Source organism: Palaemon carinicauda, chromosome 12 (genome assembly GCF_036898095.1).
Source record: "Palaemon carinicauda isolate YSFRI2023 chromosome 12, ASM3689809v2, whole genome shotgun sequence".
Classification (NCBI taxonomy): domain Eukaryota; kingdom Metazoa; phylum Arthropoda; class Malacostraca; order Decapoda; family Palaemonidae; genus Palaemon; species Palaemon carinicauda.
The window spans coordinates 12,947,715-12,960,372 of record NC_090736.1 but is presented as its reverse complement, the minus strand read 5'-3'; the positions used below and the strand labels follow the sequence as shown (position 1 = coordinate 12,960,372).

General features: G+C 38.8%; 1 protein-coding gene across 1 annotated transcript in view; it reads right to left on the bottom strand.

Moving 5' to 3' along the window:
• The window catches only part of LOC137651227 (glycerol-3-phosphate phosphatase-like), a 41,612-nt gene that overhangs the window by 6,407 nt on the left and 22,547 nt on the right, over positions 1-12,658 (bottom strand). The window contains exon 4 of the mRNA XM_068384424.1: positions 8,663-8,876. Within this exon, the coding sequence (XP_068240525.1) occupies positions 8,663-8,876 (214 nt within the window). The remainder of the gene's footprint in view (positions 1-8,662; positions 8,877-12,658) is intronic.

Genomic DNA, 12,658 nt, shown 5'->3' with positions numbered 1-12,658 from the left:
TGTCCTGTCCGAAACACGAGGGTGAGGTGATTGACCCCACGAGAGTATGACCGGAAACTTGCGCGATCGGGAAGTTGAATGGCGAAAGCGCTCTCTCTCTCATGACACGTAGCGAAGGTGAGGAGAAGTGCTCTTTCTTACTTTCCTAGAGTGATCGGAGATCCTCAAACTAATATGTGAAGGAGAGGGATCGAGGTCAGGGCACGCTTTGGCCTTAGCCGCACTCCTGGCGCAATTAGATGAAAAATCGTGGTAAGAGCTTCTCTTAAGGGAGGGCTTATTACGCTTTGGAGAGCTCTCTTGTGATGAGGAGCGAGAACGTAACGTAGCACTCTTTTTCTTGAAGCGCTTGGATGATCCCTCACGAGAGGAAGGCGATAGCGAGGCAGAATGACGACGAGAGGAAGTACTCTTCTTAGGTTTGTGATGAGAGCGGTTATAGTCTTGCGGCGAGACATCTCGTGAAGAGACAGAAGTTGAGGAAGAGCGAGAACGATGAAGTCTCTTCCTATGTCACCTGTCTCTCCGGCGAGAACGTCTGGGCGAAGGAGAGCGAGCTCTCATTTTCCTCTTCTCTCTCTCCCTCCTAGCTTCCAAAGAGGAGGAGGAGGAGGAGGTACTGCGATGTTCGCGCTTGCGACGTTGTGATTTTGTAGAAGCGCAAATGGAGTGCAAAGTAGGCACCACAGGAGCTGAAGTTACTATATCCACTGAAACTTCCGCAGGCGCCAACTGAGTTGACGGGAGGTAGGCGAGGTCCGGAACTCCCGAGGGTTCTAAAACAGAAGGGACCTGAGGCACTACCTTGCCCCTGAGGAACTGGTTCCAAACTTCCTCTGAAGGAGAACCAGGAAGTCCAAGGGCAGACCATACCGCTCGTACATGATCTGGAATGGAAGCGGTAACAGTCATTCCCGGTGGCGGAAAATATTGTCCCACTGGGGGAGGCAACGTGATCTACCTGACCAAGAGGAATGGGGGTTAAATCTATGGTGCCACTCTTCCTCGAGTTCCCCCCGGAGGAGACAGGCAAGGAAGAGTCTGAAGGGAGAGATCGAGAGGCCGAAGAAGAGGCCCGAGACTCCTTACCTTTCGACGGCAAACCTGGAGGTAATGAGTCCCTCTTGGATTTCTTCTTCTTCCTCTTCTCTAACTTTTCCCACTGAGAGGGCAACCACTCTCTACATACTTGGCAGGGGGAGCCTTCAGAACACCTATGACCTCTGCACGTAGGGCATAAGGAATGAGGATCCACCTTCGGCGGTGACATAAAGGTGCCACAGGATTTCGGGGGAACCCCGGGACACTTCCCCATAATAGAGGATATCACATCTAACAAAGAAAAAAGAAACAGAATTAATAAAAAAACACAACAAAGAAAGGCTAGTCTGCCAGTCAAACAAAAGCAGGAGCAGCTATGTTACCACTGCGACGGCTAGAATTCGATTGAAGGTAAACAGTAGCTACCGATCGGCGGTCCCCCACCACTAACAGGTGGATAACTACCTGCCTAACCTTGTTAAGGTTTTTCTGCCGTATTTTCCAGCCCACGCTAGAATATCTCCTTTAGTGAAGAATGAGGGTTTGTATCAAGTGCAGGAACAATTATATTTTTACCCATGTTTATAAACCAGTTTAAAGTGAGAATAACAAATTGACCTAGCTGCTCTTAATGCAATTATACTAAGAAAACCATCTCATTTGTCAAATGCATGCATTCATAGAAACCGAGCGATAATGTAACATTAGAAGGGTTTTGGAGAAAAGCTCTTTGAGAACAATCTGAGTTTTGTATATATATTTATACAAATTGAAACTTGAATTTCTATTTACTGTATGCCAAATAGTTCCTACTAATATCACCTATCAACTCTTATAGTTCTCCAACTTTCTTTCATAGAATGGGATATTAGTGAATGGGCAATACAGTCATGTAATTCATTTTAGATATGTTGTCTGTAAATGGATTATTTCTTATAAAATCCTTGTGGATGTATGCCATACAGTAACTTCCTTTTCTACTTAGATTATTTCCTACTTGTATGAGGTAAAGTACCACAATCCAAGATTAAGATATGCAGAGTTGCCAGACACTAGAAAAAAAGGTGACCACCTTTGAGAAGTGGTACGGATGAGTGGCATTAAGGATCAAAGATAAGGCATATAACCCAAGAGGGACATTAAGCACCAAGTTAAGGTTTGGGAACTACTGTGAAATAAGTTTTGTTTACACTGGGTAAATTTTCGCTTATTTCGCGCAAATTCAAGTCCGTGCCATTATAAAAGTAACTTTTGGTAATTGCCATATCATTTTGCCTCTCACTTATGTTTTAACTAAATAATCTACTTCATTGGCTCTCAATGATAATAATACTTTTATTTACTAATTTAGTATTATTCCTTTTATTTTTCTATTTCTCTGTTAAAAGTGTACATATAATTATTATTGTTGTCATTCATGTATCAAAACTGTGTAGAACTAATGATATAACATAGCATACTGTATACACCACTAATTTATTATAAAATTTTTTCCTTTCATTTTATTTATTTTTATTTTTATTGGCAATCAGAAAAAGATAACATGCAAGACAATGATTAATATGTTTACATGTACTAATTAACTACTAGTAAGCACTTTTGGGACAAATCCTTTCACGGCTTGTATGGCATGATTATTTACAGTCCCGCTTTTGAAAAACCTCTGACAGTGTCTTTTTAGTTCCAACTGTACAGTATCTTTAAACAGAACGTTGTGCATAATGATCCACTGTTACGTGGATACATGTCAAATTAGAGCGGTCTGTTTGGTAGTAACAAACTGACATGTCCACGGTTACAGTAAAGTGGTTGAACTCATGTGGAAATTGAACTAAAAAGACATTCTGATTATAGTTATACCCAGCCACTGAGGGGGGCAAGCCAGCCTCAACTTGGTGCCGGTCCCAAGCCCGGGTAAATGGGGAGGGTTGACGGCAGGAAAGGCATCGGCCATGAAAAATTGGCCAAAACAACTATGGTCATTGAGTTTAGCTATAATCAGAATGTCTTTATAGTTCTATTTCCGCTTGAGTTCAACCACTTTACTGTAACCGTGGACATGTCAGTTTGTTACTACCAAACAGACCGCTCTAATTGACATGTATCCACGTAACAATGGATCATTATGCACAATGTTCTGTTTAAAGATACCGTATACTTGGGGGGAAAAATGCAGCAGGGGGGAAAAATACTACTGCTGAAATTGAAAATACACTACGCAAATTTACGACTGCGCAAACATAGAATTTTCTACGTGCGCATGAATTTCCATGGCAATGAAATTAAACGATGCCACAATATGCTGTACTATACAAAAATTCATCCAGCTTTGCAGTAAAGCTTCCCCCACTTTATGCAAGCTTTACTTCCAAGGTGTTTGTGATTGGTTAACTCTTGAAAGGGGAAGGATTTCACAGTCCCAACTTGTCCAAATGATTACCAGTACAGTACCGAGTTATTTCTGTTAGGTGGAGCTCACTCTATGTATTATAGAGAAGTTTTGACGAAGGAAAAACCTATCTTCAGGAGGTGCTGTGTGGTCTCCAAGGGCTGTGAAAGGCTAAAACACGGATTCCAGTACAACATGAATACAAAAGAAATATTTTCTCCCCCACTCTAGGGACAGTGTATCAACGTGCAAAGCAGTGTCTCAGCATTTATAAGAGAGACCTCCAAGCTCAGGTGTAAGAGAGACCTTCAAGCTCACCAACTTACATTTCCAAGTGAGAATCAATTATTCCTCTCCCTTGCACAAAATTAGGGAGCCAGGATCCTGGACACCACACAGCACTTCCCCAAAATTAGAATTTTGATAATAAAATTTCTTATCTTTACACTTACCTGATGTTTAATCGACACTCGTCCATGAAATGTTTAAAATTTTCCAATTTTCTTTTGCTTCAAACTTTACATGCCTTTCACAAAGGAACAGCCCACTACTGTAAGTGGTAGGAAGCCCAGACTGTTGCCTCAGGAAATATTGCCTTTAGTTTCGAAGTCGACATTATCCCTTGGAGTCAGTGTGGAGGAGGATAGGCATGTACATGAATAGCAGGGTATCATAGAAATATGAAATTTTAATATTAAAATTCTAATTACTTCTGTGAATGTTCCCCGACATTCATATTGCTGACTTCTGCACTCCGTTGGAGGTGGGGTGCAATTGAAGGAGAGGGATAAATTTTAGTTCAGGCAATACAACAAGGTACAGAGATTGTGTAGATTACTTTTTTTAGTTTACAATACTGTACTTTGATAAACCATTTATATTGAAGATTGAAATACAGGATTCCAGATTGTAAACTAAAGTAATTAAAAAATACAGTTGAAATACAGGATTCCAGATTGTTTACTGAATTGATTAAAAATACAGTACTATACTGTAGATTGCCTTTTTAAGATAATGTTTTGCAAACACATTATGGACTCTCACTCTCAAGGATTGATGATTTTTAGGACTAATTCCTTGTGTGCTTCTGTAATCTTATTTAACAAGGAATGTCGAAGCATATTTGGTTAGTGGACAATTGCAGACCCTCAGTCTACATATTAACCCTGGATAGGTACGCTCCTCGGACACCCCTTTAAGGGTATACTCGGACGCGAACGACCCCGACGCCAAAAAAAATTCTTGAAAAATCAGTTTTTGCAGTAACCTCCTTTTTTCTTTTGCCAAAAAAAACTTCAATGAATGCTTAAAACAACTGTAAAAATAAATACTACTCATCTGCAGAAAAACTATTTATTATAAATATTTTAAAAAATTAAGTAGAAAAAAAAAAGACCTGACATAAAAATTCATAAAAAAAGTTTATACATATATACACAAATCCTTTTAGGAATTGATTCTTGAATGTTTAGGACACATCTTGATGTATTTTGGATGAAGTCAGACCCATGGAGGTGAAGATCTGAAATGAAAAAAAAAGAGTAACTTTTTTTGGCCAAAAAAATTTGTCCAAATTTCATGAATTTTTTTGGGTACCCAAATGAAATAGGAAGTGGCTAATTTTTTTAGGGAATAAACATATGTTATCCTAAAATAGAAATATGTAAAAAAATCTTCATTATTTTGTAAATTACATTTATATCAGGGGCCATATCTAAAGGTAATTTTTTGAGTACTTAGAAATTTCGTAAAAAAATACATATATTTAATATATATGATATTTATGCAGGTAAAAATATACCAAAATATCACAAATTCTATAGGGAACAAGAATATATATAGATATGGCAGCTTACTCTTCGGATATGTCCACAAAATGGCCGCCAACTACACTGACTCAGACTCCCTAATCTGCCACTTGAAATGTAGGAAGGGTATGTCAATTTCAAGGTGTTATTTACTAATCTAATTATTATTGGATATGCATAAAAATTGTATGGTGGGTTGCTGGATAATTGTCGATTATTTTACGACTATAAAATTGAAATTCTGACCCAAAAAAAATTTTTTGAAGGGAAATAAAATCGAAAAAAAAAAAATGTAAAACAATATAATATTTTAGCTAAAAAAATTTTATGATATTCAATCAAAAAAAAAGTAAACAAAATTTTCCGACAAATAAACATCTAGAGGAATCATTACTCTGTGATAGTTCCTTAGTACGTAGTAATTTTGAAAGAATTGGGAAAAAACAAAAAAATGGCAATCACCGGAAAATTGAACACATACTTATATATACGCCATATCTGGCTAAAAAAAAAGATAGGCATGGGTAGCCAGATCATCTAGAAACACTTTCCAACGCTATAAAAATATAAGTTTTGCGACACTACTTGCCAATTCCTTACGGTAACATGACTAAGCGAAAAAATGCAAAACAAATAAAAAGGGGCACTCGCGGAAAAATGGCTAACATTCTAATATACGGCATTTCAGAAAAAAAAAATTCAGCCACGTGCTAGGCAAACCATCAAGGCACATTTTCCGACAAATAAACATCTAAATGAATCATTACTCTGTGATAGTTCCTTAGTACGTAGTAATTTTGAAAGAAATGGGAAAAAACGAAAAAATGGCAATCACAGGAAAATCGAACACATACCTATATATACGCCATATCTGGCTAAAAAAAAAAAAGATACGCATGGGTAGCCAGATCATCTAGAAACACTTTCCAACACTATAAAATTATAAGTTTTGCGACACTACTTGCCAATTCCTTACGGTAACATGACTAAGCAAAAAAATGCAAAACAAATAAAAAGGGGCACTCGTGGAAAAATGGCCATTCTAATATACGGCATTTCAGAAAAAAAAAATTTCAGCCACGTGCTAGGCAAACCATCAAGGCACATTTCCCGACAAATAAACATATAAATGAATCATTACTCTGTGATAGTTCCTTAGTACGTAGTAATTTTGAAAGAAATGGTAAAAAACGAAAAAATGGCAATCACAGGAAAATCGAACACATACTTATATATACGCCATATCTGGCTAAAAAAAAAATAGGCATGGGTAGCCAGATCATCTAGAAACACTTTCCAACACTATAAAAATATAAGTTTTGCGACACTACTTGCCAATTCCTTACGGTAACATGACTAAGCAAAAAAATGCAAAACAAATAAAAAGGGGCACTCGCGGAAAAATGCCCAACATTCTAATATACGGCATCTCAGATAAAAAAAAAGACATGCACGTGTTAGCCCAACCATCAAGGCACACTTTCTAACACATAAACATGAAAAAAAAATCAATAATATACGGCAATTCCTTACTACGTAGTAAATTTTTACAAATATTGAAAAAAAACAGAAATTGGCAACCGCAGTTAAATACCCAATATACCAATAACTACGTCGTATCTGACAAAAACAAAATCACGCATGGGTAGCCAGATCATCTAGACACACTTTCCAACACTAAAAAAGCAAAAGTTTTACGACACTATTTTGCAATATCTTACGGAAAAATGACTTTGCAAAAAAATGAAAAAAAATGAAAAAGGGGTACTCGCGGTAAAATGCCCGACATTCTAATATACGGCATCTCAGATAAAAAAAAAGACATGCACGTGTTAGCCCAACCATCAAGGCACACTTTCTAACACAAACATGAAAAAAAAATGAATAATATACGGCAATTCCTTACTACGTAGTAATTTTTACAAATATTGAAAAAAAACAGAAATTGGTAACCGCAGTTAAATACCCAATATACCAATAACTACGTCGTATCTGACAAAAACAAAGTCATGCATGGGTAGCCAGATCATCTAGACACACTTTCCAACACTAAACAAGCAAAAGTTTTACGACACTATTTGGCAATATCTTACGGAAAAATGACTTGGCAAAAAAATGAAAAAAAATGAAAAAGGGGCACTCGCGGTAAAATGGTCCTCGTGGTGATGAACGACATTTTAACTAAAAAAAAAATCATGCACATGGTAGCCAAACAATCCACCAAGACTTTCCACAACTGATAACCTATACAAATTGCACCATTCTACGACAATTTCATAATACGTAATAACTTTGATAATTATGCAAACTACCTTAGAAGGGTAAACTCGGTCGCGCTCGACCCCGACGCGTCTCAGAAATCGGGGAAGGAGTACAGCTACAGCAATGCACATCTGGACACTACTAGAGCGTGTAGGGGAGACACCTCCTGCAGGTCGATCACCCACAAATTCAGTCACGGGGGTGAGTCACGTGAGAAAAACCTGTTTTTTTTTGACGCTCGGGGTCGTGAACGACCCATCGTACCTATCCAGGGTTAAATTAGGGACATCACCTCTATTACCTTGGTTTGTCCAAATACAACTGAATGGCTCTTACTGAGCAAAAAAAAAAAAAAAAAAAAAAAACCATTACAAAACTGTCTTCATCCAGTTTTAGTGAAGGGATGCCCAAAAATTGAGGCAGACCCTTAGTCTTAGAAATATTTTGTATCCAAAGGACAGTTTAGTGACAGGATCATACTGTATTGTGTTCCCAAAAGCCCACCTTGATCAGTAACACTTATACAGTTAGCTGATGCTAAAGCCAACACACACTAGCCTTTACTATTTGAGCATTTAGGTTAGGGCTAAAACTGGGTAGTGTAGGCCTGACCTGTTACTCTGAATATAGAAAATGCTTAGCTCTGATCCTTCCCTTCAAGGCTTATACCTGTCACTGCAAAGGAGACTATGATCTACAATCATGGCCCTACAAAAAGCCCAGAGAGAGTGTGGATATACAGCTTGTTTAGTCAAACCAGGCCCTACAAAAAGCCCAGAGAGTGTGTGGATATACAGCTTGTTTAGTCAAACCAGTTTCAACATTCACCCTTTTACCCAGCAAGTAGGAATTTCTTGCTTTACATCCATAGTCACAAACAAAAGTCACCATTTACTTCCTAAAAGAAAGATGAAAAAGTTTGATAAGGGTGCAAAAGTGTGTCCATTGTCATTGCATCCGATAACAAAAGTGACTGGCTTATGACATGTGGGGCTTCTCGTCTATTCTTACGACCTGTCATTAACTACCTCGTTAAACAATTCAATAGCCATTCCAGCCCTGCTGAAAACATATTCCTTATTTTAAAGGATAAAAAGTTTGTATACACGTAAAAACCAAATGCTTATCTATAAACAAATATACAAACAAAAATCACACTGACCAGGGAAGACCAAGCCACCCTTCCCCAAAGGAAATCTCTCATCAGTATTGGTAGCAATGAAAAGACAATCCTTGTTTTCTAGATAAGAAGCAGCTTTCATGATTTTGGGGAAGCTGAAATGACCATCAAAGCCAACAATTACAGCTCCTACATCTGGCTCAAGTTGAACTGTGTCTTTCAGACGGAAGACTGGATTCTCAACAAGGGGATCTGGCTGTGAAGAATATAAAATATCAGAGAACATGAAATACAGTAATTTAAATCCTTAAATATGACAAATTCAGAGATAATTTGTATTTTTCTTAACTGTATAAACCTGAGTCCTTTACATGGAATATTTTATCAACGAAGCTGGAGTATATGGCTATTAGACTTTTATAACGAGGTGTAAACCGGTTGACAATATACTGGCTGGGAGGGGGCAAGCCCAGTCCTGCTGCTTGCTTACAGAGCACTCATTCTGATTCTGGCTGGGACTTTCTAGGGGTAGGTGATGAGGGGAAATATGAGTAAAGAACTCAGCTTTGTACGTATGGTGATGAGGGGAAGTATGAGTAAAGAACTTTGATGCCTATGGAGGTGTAGACCAAAATGGTATTTTTCTTTGTTTTTTAAAAAGGACTGCAGATTTCTTAGTTCCAAAGTTATCTGTAATTTGTGCAAGTTAGCAAGAAGAGGAGCTTTTAGCACTTGTTGGAGAATCGGTAATGTTACTCCAGATGTAAATGCGTTTGTGGTAGCTCAAGTCCTAAACATTACCACCCAATTTCCATAACCCCACATATTATCTTAGGTTTTTTTAATGTCTTTTGCAAAATGTCTAAATGGGTTTGCTGAAGGTAATCATCTGTTCTCTAATGTGCAATTTGGTTTTCGTAAAGGCCTTGGAGCATGTGATGCCCTTCTTACAATCTCCAATGCTTTACAGAAATCCCTTGATCGTGGTTAGGAAGTTTGTATAATTGACCTTGATTTAGTGCTGCCTTTGACCCTGTTAATCATGAGGCCCTTATTTTCAAACGCAAACAATTGGGAGTGGGTGAGTCTTTTCTTAGCATCACTATTAAATCTTTAAGTAATAGATTACAGAGTTGTTAATTGGCACCATAGTGAGTATATGTACAGGAATGTGACATCTGGTGCTCCTCACGGTAGTCTTCTTGGCCCATTACTTTTCATATTATACACATATGACATGTGGTTTGGGCTAGAAAATAAGCTTGATGCATATGCAGATGATGCTACTCTCTTTGTATCAATTCCATCTCCTGAAGGTTGGAGGTTGCTGAATGCCTTAATAGAGATCTAGCTAAAATAAGTGCATTGTACAAATTATGGGGCATGAAGTTGAATCCTAAAAAACTCTAAATATGATTGTAAATAGGTTGAGGACAGTGGCTCCTCATCATCTGGACCTCGGCATTGATAATGTTTCTTTAACTCTGTCTAACTCTTTAAAAACTTTAGGTGTGATTCTCAACAGCAAATTTCCTTTGTTGAACAGACTGACATGAGACTTTTTGTAAAGTTTACATATGAAAGATCTGTTTTAATGTTACTGTTCTTCAGATATTTTAATTATTTGTTCATTACTTCTCTTGCAGTTTATTTATTTCCTTATTTCCTTTCCTCGCTGGGCTATTTTACCCTGTTGGAACCCTTGGGCTTATAGCATCCTGCTTTTCCGACTAGGGTTTTAGCTTAGCTAGTAGTAACAACAACAATAATAATAATAATAATAATAATAATAATAATAATAATAATAATAATAATAATGATAATAATGATAATAATGATAATAATAATAATATGTTATTTTTATTAGTAAAATAAATTTTTGAATATACTTACCCGATAATCATGTAGCTGTCAACTCCGTTGCCCGACAGAATTCTATGGAGGGATACGCCAGCTATCACAATACTAGAAGGGGGTGTAATTACCAGCGCCACCTGTGGCCAGGTACTCGAGTACTTCTTGTTGACACCTCCTCAATTATTCCTCGGTCCACTGGTTCTCTATGGGGAGGAAGGGAGGGTCGATTAAATCATGATTATCGGGTAAGTATATTCAAAAATTTATTTTACTAATAAAAATAACATTTTTCAATATTAAACTTACCCGATAATCATGTAGCTGATTCACACCCAGGGGGGTGGGTGAAAACCAGTGTACAAGATTAAAGGATAGCTAAGTATCCCGTATTTCATATAATCAGTTATCCACAATAACAATGAAATAATAAGTACCTGGTAAGGAAGTCGACTTGAACCGTTACTCTGCCTTTAATAAGATCGTCTTCCTTACTGAGCGCAGCGTTCCTCTTGGGAGGCTGAATCAACTCAAAGGTGCTAAAGTATACAGGGCTGCAACCCATACTAAAGGACCTCATCACAACCTTTAACCTCGGCGCTTCTCAAGAAAGAATTGACCACCCGCCAAATCAACAAGGATGTGGAAGGCTTCTTAGCCGACCGTACAACCCATAAAAAGTATTCAAGAGAAAGGTTAAAAGGTTATGGGATTATGGGAATGTAGTGGCTGAGCCCTCGCCTACTACTGCATTCGTTGCTACGAATGGTCCCAGGGTGTAGCAGTACTCGTAAAGAGACTGGACATCTTTGAGATAGAATGATGCGAACACTGACTTGCTTCTCCAATAGGTTGCATCCATAACACTCTGCAGAGAATGGCTCTGTTTGAAGGCCACTGAAGTAGCCACAGCTCCCACTTCATGTGTCCTTACCTTCAGCAAAGCAAGGTCTTCTTCCTTCAGATGAGAATGTGTTTCTCTAATCAGAAGCCTGAATAGTAAGAAACTGAGTTCTTAGAACTTGGAAAAGAAGGTTTCTTGATAGCACACTATAAGGCTTCTGATTGTCCTTGTAAAGGTTAAGACCTTTTTAGATAGTACCTAAGAGCTCTAACTGGGCAAAGTACTCTCTTCAGATCATTCCCCACCAAGTTGGACAGGCTTGGGATCTCGAACGACTTAGGCCAAGGACGTGAAGTAAGCTCGTTTAGCAAAAACCGAGCTGCAAGGAACATGTAGCCGTTTCAGATGTGAAAACAATGATCCTGCTGAAGGCGTGGATCTCACTTACTCTTTTAGCTGTTGTCAAGCACACGAGGAAAAGAGTTTTTAATGTGAGGTCCTAAAAAGAGGCTGATTGGAGAGGTTCAAATCTTGATGACATAAGGAACCTTAGGACCACGTCTAGATTCCAGCCTGGAGTGGACAACCGACGTTCCTTTGAGGTCTCAAAAGACCTAGGGAGGTCCTGTAGATCTTTGTTGGTGGAAAGATCCAAGCCTCTGTGGCGGAAAACCGCTGCCAACATACTTCTGTAACCCTTGATCGTAGGAGCTGAAAGGGATCTTACTTTCCTTAGATATAACAGGAAGTCAGCAATCTGGGTTACAGTGGTACTGGTTGAGGAAACTGCATTGGTCTTGTACCAGCTACGGAAGACTTCCCCTATAGACTGATAGATTCTGAGAGTGGATGTTCTCCTTGCTTTGGCAATCGCTCTGGCTGCCTCCTTCGAAAAGCCCCTAGCTCTTGAGAGTCTTTCGAAAGTCTGAAGGCAGTCAGACGAAGAGCGTGGAGGATTGGGTGTACCTTCTTTACGTGAGGTAGACTTAGAAGGTTCACTCTTAGAGGAAGAGTCCTGGGAATGTCGACCAGCCATTGCAGTACCTCTAAGAACCATTCTCTCGCGGGCCAGAGCGGAGCCAACCAACGTCAGCCGTGTCCCTTTGTGAGAGGAGAACTTCTGAAGTACCCTGTTGACAATCTTGAACGGCGGGAATGCATACAGGTCGAGATGGAACCAATCCAGCAGAAAAGCATCCACGTGAACTGCTGCTGGGTCTGGAATCGGAGAACAATACAACAGGAGTCTCTAGGTTATCGAGGTAGTGAACAGATCTATGGTTGGCTGACCCCACAGGGCCCAAAGTCTGCTGCAAACATTCTTGAGAAGGGTCCACTCT